The sequence below is a fragment of the Elephas maximus genome, chromosome 9, assembly GCF_024166365.1.
Source record: "Elephas maximus indicus isolate mEleMax1 chromosome 9, mEleMax1 primary haplotype, whole genome shotgun sequence".
Classification (NCBI taxonomy): domain Eukaryota; kingdom Metazoa; phylum Chordata; class Mammalia; order Proboscidea; family Elephantidae; genus Elephas; species Elephas maximus.
In genome coordinates, this window is record NC_064827.1 from 116330836 (window position 1) to 116346377 (window position 15542).

General features: G+C 40.0%; 1 protein-coding gene across 1 annotated transcript in view; it reads right to left on the reverse strand.

Moving 5' to 3' along the window:
• LOC126082518 (contactin-associated protein-like 3) overlaps nucleotides 1-15542 on the reverse strand; it is a 314347-nt gene that overhangs the window by 84793 nt on the left and 214012 nt on the right. Inside the window, 1 exon segment of the mRNA XM_049895019.1 lies at nucleotides 13239-13358. Coding sequence (XP_049750976.1) covers nucleotides 13239-13358 — 120 coding nt within the window.

The following is a 15542-nucleotide window of genomic DNA, read 5'->3' on the forward strand; positions in this document are numbered from 1 at the left end:
CCTAAAAAGATAAAGATCATGGAAGAAAAAATAGGGACAATGTTAGGAGCCCTAATACATGGCATAAACAGTATACGAAACATTATTAACAATGCACAAACACCAGAAGAGAAAATAGATAACTGGGAGCTCCTAAAAATCAAACACCTATGCTCATCCAAAAACTTCACCAAGAGAGTAAAATGATTAACTACAGAATGGGAAGAAGTTTTTACCTGTGATATTTCTTCCGATAAGCGTCTGATCTCTAAAATCTACATGACACTGCAAAAACTCAACAACAAAAAGACAAATAACCGAACTAAAAAGTGGGCAAAGCTATGAACAGGCACTTCACTACAGAAGGCATTCAGGTAGCTAACAGATACATGAGGAAATGCTTACAATCATTAGCCATTTGAGAAATGGAAATCAAAAGCACAATGAGATTCCATCTCACTCCAACAAGGCTGACGTTAAAATCCAAAAAACACAAAATAATAAATGTTGGAGAGGTTGTAGAGAGCCTTAAAAGCTTACACACTATTGGTGGGAACTTAATGGTACAACCGCTTTGGAAATCCATTTTATGCTTCCTTAAAAAGCTAGAAATAACTGAAACTAATAGAAGAGTTTGGCAGAGTCTCAGGTTATAAAATAAACATACAAAAATCACTTGGATTCCTCTACATCAACAAAAAGAACACCGAAGAAGAAATAACCAAATCAATACCATTCACAGTAGCCCCCAAGAAGATAAAATACTTAGGAATAAATCTTACCAAGGATGTAAAAGACCTATACAAAGAAAACTACAAAGCTCTACTACAAGAAATTCAAAAGGACACACTTAAGGGGAAAAACATACCTTGCTCATGGATAGGAAGACTTAACATAGTAAAAATGTCTATTCTACCAAAAGCCATCTATACATAAAATGCACTTCCGATCCAAATTCCAATGTCATATTTTAAGGGGATAGAGAAACAAATCACCAATTTCATATGGAAGGGAAAGAAGCCCCGGATAAACAAAGCATTACTGAAAAAGAAGAAGAAAGTGGGAGGCCTCACTCTACCTGATTTCAGAAGCTATTATACAGCCACAGTAGTCAAAACAGCCTGGCACCGGTACAACAACAGGCACATAGACCAATGGAACAGAATTGAGAACCCAGATATAAATCCATCCACGTATGAGCAGCTGATATTTGACAAAGGACCAGTGTCACTTAATTGGGGAAAAGACAGTCTTTTTAACAAATGGTGCTGGCATAACTGGATATCCATTTGCAAAAAAATGAAACAGGACCCATACCTCACACCATGCACAAAAACTAACTCCAAGTGGATCAAAGACCTAAACATAAAGACTAAAACGATAAAGATCATGGAAGAAAAAATAGGGACAACCCTAGGAGCCCTAATACAAGGCATAAACAGAATATAAAACATTACCAAAAATGATGAAGAGACACCCGATAACTGGGAGCTCCTAAAAATCAAACACCTATGCTCATCTAAACACTTCACCAAAAGAGTACAAAGACCACCTACAGACTGGGAAAGAATTTTCAGCTATGACATATCTGACCAGCGCCTGATCTCTAAAATCTACATGATTCTGTCAAAACTCAACCACAAAAAGACAAACAACCCAATCAAGAAGTGGGCAAAGGATACGAACACACATTTCACTAAAGAAGACATTCAGGCAGCCAACAGATACATGAGAAAATGCTCTCAATCATTAGCCATTAGAGAAATGCAAATTAAAACTACAATGAGATTCCATCTCACACCAACAAGGCTGGCATTAATCCAAAAAACACAAAATAATAAATGTTGGAGAGGCTGCGGAGAGATTGGAACTCATACACTGCTGGTGGGAATGTAAAATGGTACAACCACTTTGGAAATCTATCTGGCGTTATCTTAAACAGTTAGAAATAGAACTACCATACAACCCAGAAATCCCACTCCTCGGAATATACCCTAGAGAAACAAGAGCCTTCACACAAACAGATATACACACACCCATGTTTATTGCAGCTCTGTTTACAATAGCAAAAAGCTGGAAGCAACGAAGGTGGCCATCAACAGATGAATGGGTAAATAAATTGTGGTATATTCACACAATGGAATATTACGCATCGATAAAGAACAGTGACGAATCTGTGAAACATTTCATAACATGGAGGAACCTGGAAGGCATTATGCTGAGCGAAATTAGTCAGAGGCACAAGGACAAATATTGTATAAGACCACTATTATAAGATCTTGAAAAATAGTAAAAACTGAGAAGAACACATACTTTTGTGGTTACAAGGCGGGAGGGAGGGAGGGAGGGAGAGGGTTTTTTATTGATTAATCAGTAGATAAGAACTGCTTTAGGTGAAGGGAAGGACAACACTCAATACATGGAAGGTCAGCTCAATTGGACTGGACCAAAAGCAAAGAAGTGTCCAGGATAAAATGAATGCTTCAAAGGTCAGCGGAGCAAGGGCGGGGGTCTGGGGACCATGGTTTGAGGGGACTTCTAAGTCAATTGGGAAAATAATTCTATTATGAAAACATTCTGCATCCCACTTTGAAATGTGGCGTCTGGGGTCTGAAATGCTAACAAGTGGCCATCTAAGATGCATCAATGGGTCTCAACCCACCTGGAGCAAAGGAAAATGAAGAACACCAAGGTCACACGACAACTAAGAGCCCAAGAGGCAGAAAGGGCCACTTGAACCAGAGACCTACATCATCCTGAGACCAGAAGAACTAGTTGGTGCCTGGCCACAATCGATGACTGCCCTGACAGGGAGCACAACAGAGAACTCCTGAGGGAGCAGGAGATCAGTGGGATGCTGACACCAAATTCTCATAAAAAGACCATACTTAATTTTTTTTTAATGGTCTGACTGAGACTAGAGGAATCCCGGCGGCCATGGTCCCCAGACCTTCTGTTGGCACAGGACAGGAACCATCCCCGAAGACAACTCATCAGACATGAAAGGGACTGGTCAGTGGGTGGGAGAGAGACGCTGATGAAGAGTGAGCTAATTATATCAGGTGGACACTTGAGATTGTGTTGGCATCTCTTGTCTGGAGGGGGGATGGGCGGATAGAGAGAGAGGGAAGCTGGCAAAATTGTCACGAAAGGAGAGACTGAAAGGGCTGACTCAATAGGGGAAGAGCAAGTGGGAGTACGGAGTAAGATGTATGTAAACTTACATGTGACAGACTGATTGGATTTGTAAACGTTCACTTGAAGCTTAATAAAAGTTAAAAAAAAAAAAAAAGCTAGAAATAGAACTACCATACAGTCCAGCAATCCCACTCCTTAGAATACATCCTAGAGAAGCAAGAGCTTTGATACAGATATATGCACACCCATGTTCATTGCAGCACCGTTTATAATAGCAAAAAGATGGAAGCAACCAAGATGGCCATCAACAGATGAATGGATAAATTATGGTATATTCACACACTGGAATACTACACATTAATAAAGAACAATGATGAATCCGTGAAACGTTTCTTAACATGGAGGAATCTGGAAGGCATTATGCTGAGTGAAATTAGTCAGCTGCAAAGGGATAAATACTGTATGAGAACACTATTATAAGAACTCAAGAAATGTTAAAACAGAGAAGAAGATATTCTTTGCTGGTTAAAAGAGTGGCGAGAAATGGAGAGGGGTATTGACTAATTAGATAGTACACAAGAACTGTTTTAGGTGAAACGAAAGACAACACACAATGCAGGAGAGGTCAGCACAACTGAACTACGCCAAAAGCAAAGAAGTTTCATGCATAAACCGAACACTTTGAAGGCCAGCGTAGCAGGGGCCAGGGTTTGGGGACCATGGTTTCAGGGGACATCTAGGTCAATTGGCATAATAAAATCTATTAACAAAACATTCTGCATCCTACTTTGGAGAGTGGCATCTGGGGTCTTAAATGCTAGCAAGCCGCCATCTAAAATGCATCGATTGGTCTCAACCCACCTGGAGCAAAGGGGAATGAAGAACATCAAAAATACAAGATAATTATGAGCCCAAAAGACCACATAAACCAGAGACTACATCAGCCTGAGACTGGAAGAGCTAGGTGGTGCCTGGCTAAAACCAATGATTCCCCTTACAGGGAAGACAAGAGAATCCCTGAAGGAGTAGGAGAGCAGCGGGATGTAGACCTCAAATTCTTGTAAAAAGGCCAGACTTAAAGGTCTGACAGAGACTAGAAGGACCCCGGAGGTCACGGCCCCCAGACCTTCTGTTAGCCCAAGACAGTAACCATTCCCAAAGCCAACTTTCCAGACAGGGATTGGACTGTATTATAAGATAGAGAATGATACTGGTGAGGAGTGAGCTTCTTGGATCAAACAGACACATGAGAATACGTGGGCAGGTCCTGCCTGGAAGGGAGATGAGAAGGCAGAAGGGGACAGAGGCTAGCTGAATGGACACAGGGAATACAGGGTACAGAGAAGGAGTGTGCTATCTCATTAGGGTGAGAGCAACCAGGAGTACCTAGCAAGCTGTATATAAATTTTTTGTATGAGAGACTGGCCTGATTTGTAAACTTTCACTTAAAGCACAATAAAATTAAAAAACAAAAAAAGACTCATTGCATTTGGCAAATCCGCTCCAAAAGATCTCTTTAAAGTGTTGAAAAGCAAAGATGTCACCTTGAAGACTAAGGTGCATCTGACCCAAGCCATGGTGTTTTCAATCGCCTCCTATGCATGTGAAAGTTGGAGGATGAATAAAGAAGACCAAAGAAGAATTGTTGCCTTTAAACTGTGGTCTTGTAGAACAATATTGAATACACCATGGACTGTCCAAAAATGAACACGTGTGTCTTGGAAGAAGTACAACAAGAATGCTCCTTAGAAGCAAGAACAGCGAAACTACATCTCACATGCTTTGGACATGTTGTCAGGAGGGATCAGTCCCTGGAAAAGGACGTCATGCTTGGTAAAGTAGAGGGTCAGCAAAAAAGAGGAAGATCCTCAAAAAGATGGATTGACACAGTGGCTGTAACAATGGGCATGATCATAACAATGATTTTGAGAACTGTGCAGGACTGGGTAGCGTTTCCTTCTGTTGTACATAGGGTTGCTATGACTAGGAACTGACTTGATGGTACTTAACAACAACAACAACTGATAAAAGGGAGATGTATTGTTGGGATACCAGTGCCTTGGTATCACCTGACTCATAATGAAAGCAAAACTATATAGAAATCAACTGACTTGAAGGGCTGCTATTACCATGGGAGGCAAGAACTTGTAGCAAGGTCTCCTTGGCTATTCCCTCATACATTTTACTGATCATGCATCTTTCAGTAAAGGTTAAACCAGTGTCATTATCCCTAACAACAACAACAGGGGTATACAAGACCAATAAAAAGAAAACCACAAAATGCTACTGTAAGAAACCAAGAGAGATCTACATAAATGGAAACACATACCATGCTCATATCACGAGGAACCTTTACATAGATGAAAAGGCAGTTCTTCGGACAGAACAAGGGGATACTCATTGGCTTGAAGTCAGGAAAGGTGTGTGTCAGGGTTGTCTTCTTTCACCCAGCTATTTAATCTGTATGCTGAACAAATAATACAAGAAGCTGGACTGCATGAAGAAGAACGGGGCATCAGGATTGGAGGAAGACTCATTAACAACCTGTGTTATGCAGATGACACAACCTTACTTGCTGAAAGTGAAGAGGACTTGAAGCACTTACTGATGAAGATCAAAGACCACAGCCTTCAGTATGGACTGCACCTCAACATAAAGAAAACAAAATTTCTCCTAGCTGGACCAATAAGCAACATCATGATACACCGAGAAAAGATTGAAGCTGTCAAGGATTTCATTTTACTTGGATCCACAATCAACAGCCATGGAACCAGCAGTCAAGAAATCAAAAGACACATTGCATTGGGTAAGTCTGCTGTAAAGGACCTCTTCAAAGTGTTGAAGAACAAAGATGTCACCTTGAAGACTAAGTTGCACCTGACCCCACCCATGGTATTTTCAATCACATCATATGCATGTGAAAGCTGGACAATGAATAAGGAAGACCAAAGAAGAGTTGATGCCTTTGAATTGTGGTGTTAGCGAAGAATATTGAATATACCATGAACTGCCAAAAGAATGAGCAAGTCTGTCTTGGGAGAAGTGCGGCCAGAATGCTCCTTAGAGGCAAGGATGGCAAGACTGCGTCTTACATACTTTGGACATGTTGTCAGGAGGGATCAGTCCCTAGAGAACGACATCATGCTTGGCAGACTACAGGGTGAGCAGAAAAGAGGAAGACCCTCAATGAGGTGGACTGACAGAGTGGCTGCAACAATGAGCTCAAGCATAACAACAATTTTGAAGATGCCACAGGACTAAGCAGTGTTTCTTTCTGTTGTCATAGGGTTGCTATGAGTCAGAACCGACTCGACAGCACCTAACAACAACAACAACACCATGCTCAAGGATAGGTAGGCTCCACATTGTGAAAACGTCAATTCTACCCAAAGCAACCTATAAATACAATGCAATACCAATCCAAATAAAACATCATTCTTTAAAGAGATGGAAAACTAATCATTAACTTTATATGGAAAGGAAAAAGTCCCCAAATAAGTAAAGCACTATTGAAGAAGAAGAATAAAGTAGGAGGACTCACACTACCTGGCCTCAGAACCTACTCTACAGTTACAGTAGTCAAAACGGCCTGATACTGGTACAGCGACAGATACGTTAACCAATGGAACAGAATTGAGAACCCAGATGTAAATCCATCCTCCTAGGGTAACCTAATCTTTAACATGTCTCCAAAGTCCATCAAATGGGGAAAAGTCAGTCTTTTTAACAAATAGTACTGGCAAAACTGAATGCTCATCAGCAAAAAAATGAAAACAGAACCCCCACCTCACACCATACACAAAAACTAATTGAAAATGGATTAAAGACCTAAATATAAATCCAAAAACAATAAAGACCATAGGAGAAAATACAGGATCAATGGTAGAGGCCCTAATACACAGCATTAATAGGATATAAACCATAACTAAGAACACACAAACTCCAGAAGATAAGCTAGATAACTGAGATCTTCTAAAAGTTAAACACTTATGCCTCAAAAGACTTCACCAAAAGAGTAAAAAGAGAACCCACAGACTGGGATAAATAATTTTTGGCTATGACAAATCTAACAAAGGTCTAATCTCTAAAATCTATGGAAAAATCCAACACTGTACATTAAGAAGACAAACAATCCAATTAAAAAAAATGGGTAAAGGAAATGAACAAGAGATTTAAGAAGACATTCAAGCATCTAATAGACACATGGGGAAATGCTCTCCATCACTAGCCATTAGACAAATGCAAATAAAACCAAAATGAGATACTACCTCACTCTGGCACAAATTAAAAAAAAAAAGAAAATAACAAATATTGGAGAGGCTGCATGCATGGAGGTTAGAAAGAATTCTTATACACTGCTAGTGGGAATGCAAAATGGTACAATCATTTTAGAAAATGATACGACACTTCCTTACAAAGCTAGAAATAGAAATACCATATGATGAAGCAATCCCACTCCTAGGAATATATCCTAGAGAAATAAGAGCTGTCACACAAATAAACATATGCACACTCTTGTTCATTACAGCATTGTTCACAATAGCAAAAAGATGGAAACAACCTAGATGCCCATCAACAGATGAATGGATAAACAAACTATGGTACATACACACAATGGAGTACTACGCAATGATAAAAGAACAATGATGAATCTGCGAAGCATCTCACAACATGGATGAATCTGGAAGGCTTTATGCTGAGTAAAATAAGCCAATGACAAAAGAATAAATATTTTATGAGACCACTACTATAAAAATCCATGAAAAGGTTTACCAGAAAAGAAACAATCTTTGATGGTTACAAGGGAGGGAAAGAGTGGGGATGAAAAAATACTAACTAGACAACAGATACGTGGTAACTTTGGTGAAGAGTAAGACAGTACACAAAACTGGGAAGACAGCACAGCTTGACAAAGGCAAGGTCATGGAAGCTCCACAGACACATCCAAACTCCCTGAGGGACAGAATTACTGGGCTGAAGGCTGTAGGGACCACGGTCTCAAGGAACATCTAGCTCAACTGGCATAACATAGTTTATAAAGAAAACGTTCTACATTCTACTTTGATTAGTAGCGTCTGGAGTCTTAAAAGCTTGTGAGTGGCCATTTAAGATACTCCAATGGTCTCACCGCATCTGGAGCAAGAGAGAATGAAGAAACCAAAGACAAGAGGGAAAGATTAGTCCAAAGGTCTAATGGACCACAACTACCACAGCCTCCACCAGACTTAGTCTAGCACAACTAGATGGTGTCTGGTTACCACCACTGACTGCTCTGAACAGGGATCATCACAGAGGGTCCTGGACAGAGCTGGAGAAAAATGTAGAACAAAATTTTAACTCACACACACACACAAAAAGACCAGACTTACTGGCCTGACAGAGACTGGAGAAACCCTGAGAGTATGGCCCCTGGACACACTCTTAGCTCAGTAATGAAGTCACTGCTGAGGTTCACCCTTCAGCCAAAGATTAGACAGGCCCATAAAACAGAATGAGACTAAATGGGCACAGCAGACAAAGGGCAAGGAGGAGAAGGCAGGACGGGACAGAAAAGCAGGTAATAGGGAACCCAAAGTCAAGAAGGGGCGAGTGTTGATATGTTGCGGGGTTGGTAACCAATGTCACAAAACAATATATGTACTAATTGTTTAATAAGAAGCTGGTTTGTTCTGTAAACCTTCATCTAAAGTACAATAATAAAAAAAATAATTAATTAATTTTAAAAAATCTTTCAGTTTGCAGCCAAGTGCTTAACTGTTGCACCACCAGGGCTCCTCTACTCTGTTGTAGCAGATGCCAAAATTTACTCTGAAAAGGAGAGGGGCGGTAGGTAACAGCAGTTACAGAAAATAAGAACACAGCAGTCACTGTATCAAGTTAGCATCCCTCTGCATGATTAAGCCACAACCCATCCATCAGTCTGTTGTATTGTGGTGGCTTGCATGTTGCTGTCATGCTGGAAGCTATCCCACTGGTATTTCGAACACCAGCAGGGTCCACCCATGGTGGACAGGTTGCAGCAGAGCTTCCAGACTAGGAAGAAAGGCCTGGGGATCTACTTCCAAAAACTAGCCAATGAAACACCTATGGATTCACAACAGAACAATATCCGACTCCTTTGCTTCGGACATGTCATTGTTGTTGTCAGGTGCCATCCAGTGAGTTCCGAATCATAGCGAGCCTACGCACAACAGAGCAAAACACTGCCCAGTCCTGCGCCATCCTTACAATCGTTGTTATGCTTGAGCTCATTGTTGCAGCCACTGCGTCAATCCACCTCCTTGAGGGTCTTCCTCTTTTCCGCTGACCCTGTGCTCTGCCAAGCATGATGTCCTTTTCCAGGGACTGATCCCTCCTGACAACATGTCCAAAGTATGTAAGATGCAGTCTCGCCATCCTTGCCTCTAAGGAGCATTCTGGTTGTACTTCTTCTAAGATAGATTTGTTCGTTCTTTTGGCACTCCATAGTATATTCAATATTCTTCGCCAACACCACAATTCAAAGGCATCAATTCTTCTTCAGACTTCCTTATTCACTGTCCAGGTTTTACATGCCTATGATGCGATTGAAAATACCATGGCTTGGGTCAGGTGCACCTTAGTCTTCAAGGTGACATCTTTGTTCTTCAACACTTTAAAGAGGTCCTTTGCAATGCGTCTTTTGATTTCTTGACTGCTGCTTCCATGGCTGTTGATTGTGGATCTGAGTAAAATGAAATCCTTGGGATGTCATTAGCAGGGACCAATCACTAGACGATGACATCATGTTTGGTGAAGTAGAGAGCCAACAAGGGCAAAGGATATCCTTTTTGAGATGGATTGGCACAATAGCTGCATTGATGGACTCGAACATGCTAGTGCTCATGAGGTTGACACAGCACCAAGCAATGTTTTTTCTGTTATACATAAGGTCACCATGAGTCAGAGTAAACCTCACATCAGCTAACAACAACAACAGCAAGATCAAACATTAAAACAAAATGCCTTTGAACAAGTTGTTACAAATGGGACTGTCCCCCCGCCCAAAAATATGCTAAAGTCCTAACCCCTGGTACCTGTGAACATGACCCTGTTTAGAAATGGGATCTTTGAAGATGTTATCAGTTAAGTTACTGTGAGGTCACATTGGAGTAGGCTGCGTTCTAACCCAATCGGTGTGGTGTCCTTATAAGGAGAGACACAGAGGGAAGATGGCCTTGTGGGATGCATCTACCAGAAGCTGGAAGAGACAGGAAAGGATCTTTCTCTAGGAGAGAGCAAGGCCTCATCAAAACCCTCAATTTGGACTTTTAGTCTCTTGATTTGTAAGGCAATAAATTTCTGCATTTTCAAGTTACCTGCTTTGCGGTACTTTGTTATGGCAGTCCTAGGAAACTCATATATTAGTTATACATTCCAAAGGGCTTTACAGACATGCAGAACTAAAGCCCAGTGGTGAAGCCCAGGTCCCATGTTTACCACAAGTTTACTTGTGATGATTAAAACGTGTTTCTTAAATTAGAGCCAGAAACTGCAGACCATTCAGCAATCAGCTCCCAGCTCCTCCCCTTGGCAGCAAACGTCTTTATAAACTTGACCTTGGCCTTACCAAGCTTGCCAACAGTTAATTATCAATGAAACACCTTCAGACACCGAATCCTTCCTAATCAAGAAATATGCCAGCTGTGCTCATTCCTATTTTCTGTGGATCATGAAATTTTGTGGTGTATGTGGCACCCTGATCACAGGATACCCCCCAGACAAAATTATGAAAATCTTTAGTAATGCCAGGACCTTTGGATAATTAAGCATCCAATTGATAAAAGGGAGATGTATTGTTGGGATACCAGTTCCTCGGCATCACCTGACTCATGATAATGAAAGCAAAACGATATAGAAATCAAGTGACTTGAAGGGCTGCTATTACCATGGGAGACGAGAATTTCTAGCAAGATCTCCTTGGCTATTCCCTCACACATTTTACTGATCATGCATCTTTCAGTAAAGGTTAAGCCAGTAACTTTATCCCTAACATCAGAACGTAATATTTTGCTTAGTATCTATGATAAAATGCATGCTCAAAAGCTGGAAACAGCAGTACCCACGTCCAGCGCAACGCCCTTCGAGATCTCAGGTTTCTGTGCCACACTCACTGATAGTTTTCAGGCTGGAAACCAAAAAACCAAATGCATTGCCATCAAGTCAATTCCGACTCACAGCGACCCACTGCCCATAGCGTTCCAAGGAGCGCCTGGTGGATTCAAGTTAGCAGCCAAACACTTAACCACTTTGCCACCAGAGTTCCTCAGGCTGGAATATGTGTCTAATCATAATCAAATCATATGATTACTGCAGAAATAAATGCTCAGAGGCTGTTTTACGCATATATAAAAACTACATGAGGATGGTTAAGCTACTCACAAACCATCATTATAAATTTACCCATAAACTTATCTGCTTGTGGAAATTACATTCCTATTAGGGTGACAAAACAGCTCTAATAACAGGCAAAACAAATTATAGTAAGTTATAATTTCCTCACTACCATCTACAGTTGATTTTTTTCTGAACACTTTCTCAGAATTTGCAGAGTCAAATTCCACAGTTTTTGAAGTACTATTACATCTATACCACTAGGGTAACCCAGAAACAAGTTTCCTAAAAGAAGCGTTATTTCCTTTCTGTTGGTTAAATGTCACAGTCCAAATCAAAAACCAAACCTGTTGCCACTGAGTCAATTTTGACTCATAGGAACCCTATAGGACAGAGTAGAACTGCCCCACAGGGTTTCCGAGAAGCAGCTGTTGGAGTCAAACTGCCCACCTTCTCCTTAGCAGCTGAGCTCTTAACCATTGTACCACCAGAGCTCCTCACAGCAACACCTATAGAACTGCCTCATAGGGTTTCCATGGATTCGAACTGCTGAACTTTTGGTTAGCAGCCAAGCTCTTAACCACCGTGCAACAAGTGCTCCAATGATACATTAGCATGGAAAAAAACTTATATTAGTATGGACACACACAGATACCGATAGGTAGAAATAGAACTACATGTTCAGATACATAAAAGAATTTTTATCAACTGTATCAGAACGCTTTACCATTGAGTCAGTTCCAACTCATGTTGACCCCATGTGTTACAGAGTAGAACTGCTCCATAAGGTTTTCTTGGCTGTAATCTTTATGAAAGCAGATCACTAAGCCTTTATTTCATGGCATCACTGGGTGGGTTTGAACTGTCAGCCTTTAGGTTAGTAGTGGAGTGCAAACTACTTGCAGCACCCAAGGACCTAATTATATTAGGGAGATGCCATTCATGCCAGTTGGTGTTTTGGTCTTTTTGAGCTCCTATACTTGTAGGGGTAACCCTGGTGGTATAGTGGTTAAGAGCTTCGTGGCTAACCAAAATGTCGGCTGTTCAAATCCACCAGCCACTCCCTAGAAACTCTATAGTGCAGTTCAACTCTGTCCTATGGGGTCACTATGAGTTGGAATCAACAGCAAGGGCAACAAGGAGCAGATGCATTAACTAAAAAGTTTCAGAGCTGTACAGGACTTGTTTATGATATATATATATATATGTATTTTTTTATATGTATATATACATATTGCTATTCACCACACACGTTTATCTCATAATTGGATTTCTAGGAAAAAAGGAAATACTATTTACACACAGTTGCACATGAACACATTACATGAAGTGTGTATGCTTAAGAAATACCATCTTCTAGACAAATTCATGTTATTAAATATTCAAAATACGAATGGGACTTTTTTTAATTAAAAAAACAAATACTCTAAGTCTTTCACATATATTGACATAATCTAAGAAATAAAGTTTAGCCTTTTTCATTTTAGCTGAATAAGCAAATTTTATTATTAGTTGTTCCACAAAGTAATTATTTATACTTCCAGTAACTAATGACACTGAGCCCTTACTAAATAACGTGTAACTATCATTTTATCATTTTTAAACTATTTTTGAATTTTATGTTTAATACTTCTTAGCAATCACATTACAATCACAATGCACATGTACAGAAAGCTGCCAACCAGGTAAACTCTGCTTTGCCATTATGGTTCTGGGTATAACAAGCATTTGTATGAATCTGACTGTGATATAAAAGCTTATTAAGATACCTGTCATGTCGCAATATACCAGAGATGGTCCCAGTGGGCCACTTCCATCTGAATCAATGTAGTAGAGCCCTGAAGAGTTCCCTCTGTGCTTGTAGGCTTCACACGACTGCTCGTAGAGAGCTGCAAAGAACACCGATTATCAGTGAGGCATTGCAGTGGGATGAATCCCTCGGTGCTTTTAATTATGGGATACTTTAGCGATATGCATTCTACACTATCCCTAGGTATATGTTCTCTAGAGGAGTGTCCTCCCGTTTCAATCAAGTGTCAGCAGGATTTTGAAGCACAGAAGGAAAGACTTCAGGAGGTACCACCGGGAAACCTGTGAACCTAAATCCTAATTGCTCTAATAACATAAGACTTCTTTCAAAAGCATATCCACTGGATTTACTCTAGTCTCATCCTGGTTCTGCCATGTAATGTCTAAATACCTGAAGCACATTACCTTCCCTAAATGATTTGTTACTTCCTCAACAGACTGTAAACATTTCTAAAATTGCTCAGTAATTATATCTTTGGTTTACTTAAAACAATTTACAAGTGAAATGCATTTTTCCAATGCTGATTGTATGAATCAGCAACATTTTTGCATTCAAGTTTTAAGTTTGATTTACAAAGAAACTTCCTTAAATGCTTTGCAAGTGATAATTTGCATACTTCCATTGCTTTGAATTATTATATATATTATATGTACACGCACACACACACACCAGGAAGCGTTTCATACTGTTGTGCGTGGCGTCACTATGATTTGGAGGCTGACATGAAGGCAGCTAACAGCAATATAATGCATACGATATATAGCATACATAATAATATATATATGCATGTGTAATATGCCTTTTTGTAATTTCAACTTATCCAATTCATAATTGAATGTTTTTATTTACACCATAAATGTTTTGCTATGTACAAGGCAGGCAATTAGCGTGTGCAGATGATGGACTTTATTAACATTCATAATAAGTTTACATGAGTAATCAACCAGGTAACATTGCCCTGTGTGGCCCACATGTTGCCTTGACAGGAGAAACCTTTTGAAAAACGTGAAAAGCGGCTAACGGCCGCTGGGTAAGAAGCACAGTCTGATTCTGGCCCAGTGCTGGCTCCAATTGCCACGGCAGCCCTAACGATCAGACTTGGCATCAACATAGACAGACGCAGATAATGGTTAGGCAAGATCCATAAAGCAGTGTAATTACAGTACAGACAGAGAGGCTTTGTATTTATGCCACTCGGTACTAACTGGATTACCTACGTTATTTAACTTTGCCTAAATACTTATACAAAAATATTTTCAAATCCAGGGAGGTGCAAAAGAATTGTTTTTCTCTCATCTCACAACAAGAAAATGAAAGAAATGTTTATTTGTCCAGGCATATTACAAAAAATATATATCCTTTATTTTAAATATGGTTAAGTGTTGTTTCAAAATAGTTTTCATGGCAGACTGCCTCAAAATAATAGTGCTCCTGTCACCATGAAAATATAGACAACAGGGATTGTTTTCCCACCATGCTTGCATTTTTGCCACCCGTATTTACATTTCTATAAAAACATGCACCTGTCCAGAGGGATGGATGCAAACTGATAACAGGAATTATGTTTAGATTAGAGCAGGAATTGTCTAGAGAACAAGGAGTGAGGAAGTATGATTAGGAGGAATTCTGCTTTAAACATGAATGTACACACGCATTCACTATATTCATTGTATAATTAGAACCCCAATCCCTGTCCTATACCCCACCAATAAAAAATGGTCTCATGATCACTTGCTGTAGATTTGGCAACATACCCACTCCTCACTTACTGACATAGTTAGCTTCCAGTTTTCATTATATGAAGAAAATCAGCTTTATGTGAAAATAGAGGATGACCGCAGCAGGTCACAAAATGGAGGATGACTACATCATTACATAACTGCCAAATTACATCATCACATAACTGCCAAACACTGAGAATCATGGCCCAGCCAAGCTGACACATAACCTTAATCATCACAGCCAGTGTTAACTCTTGTTTCACACCTCGGCATTTGTTACTGCCAGACATATGCCATTAATGCACAAACTGATTGGAGAGAAGATATTCTACTACTGCTGCAAATGTGAAATGCTGGATAACGAGAGAGTGAGGACTAGGTGTGTTTCATCTTCATTTGGTTCACTTGTTAGAGAATCACAATACAGCCAATTCAATTATTAGATCAATAAGCGGGCCACAAGTGAGAGACCCTCCATGTTTACCTTTTAATTTTTTCCCCAGAGTTTTTGGAATATAATTCCAAAATTGGAAGTAACTGTT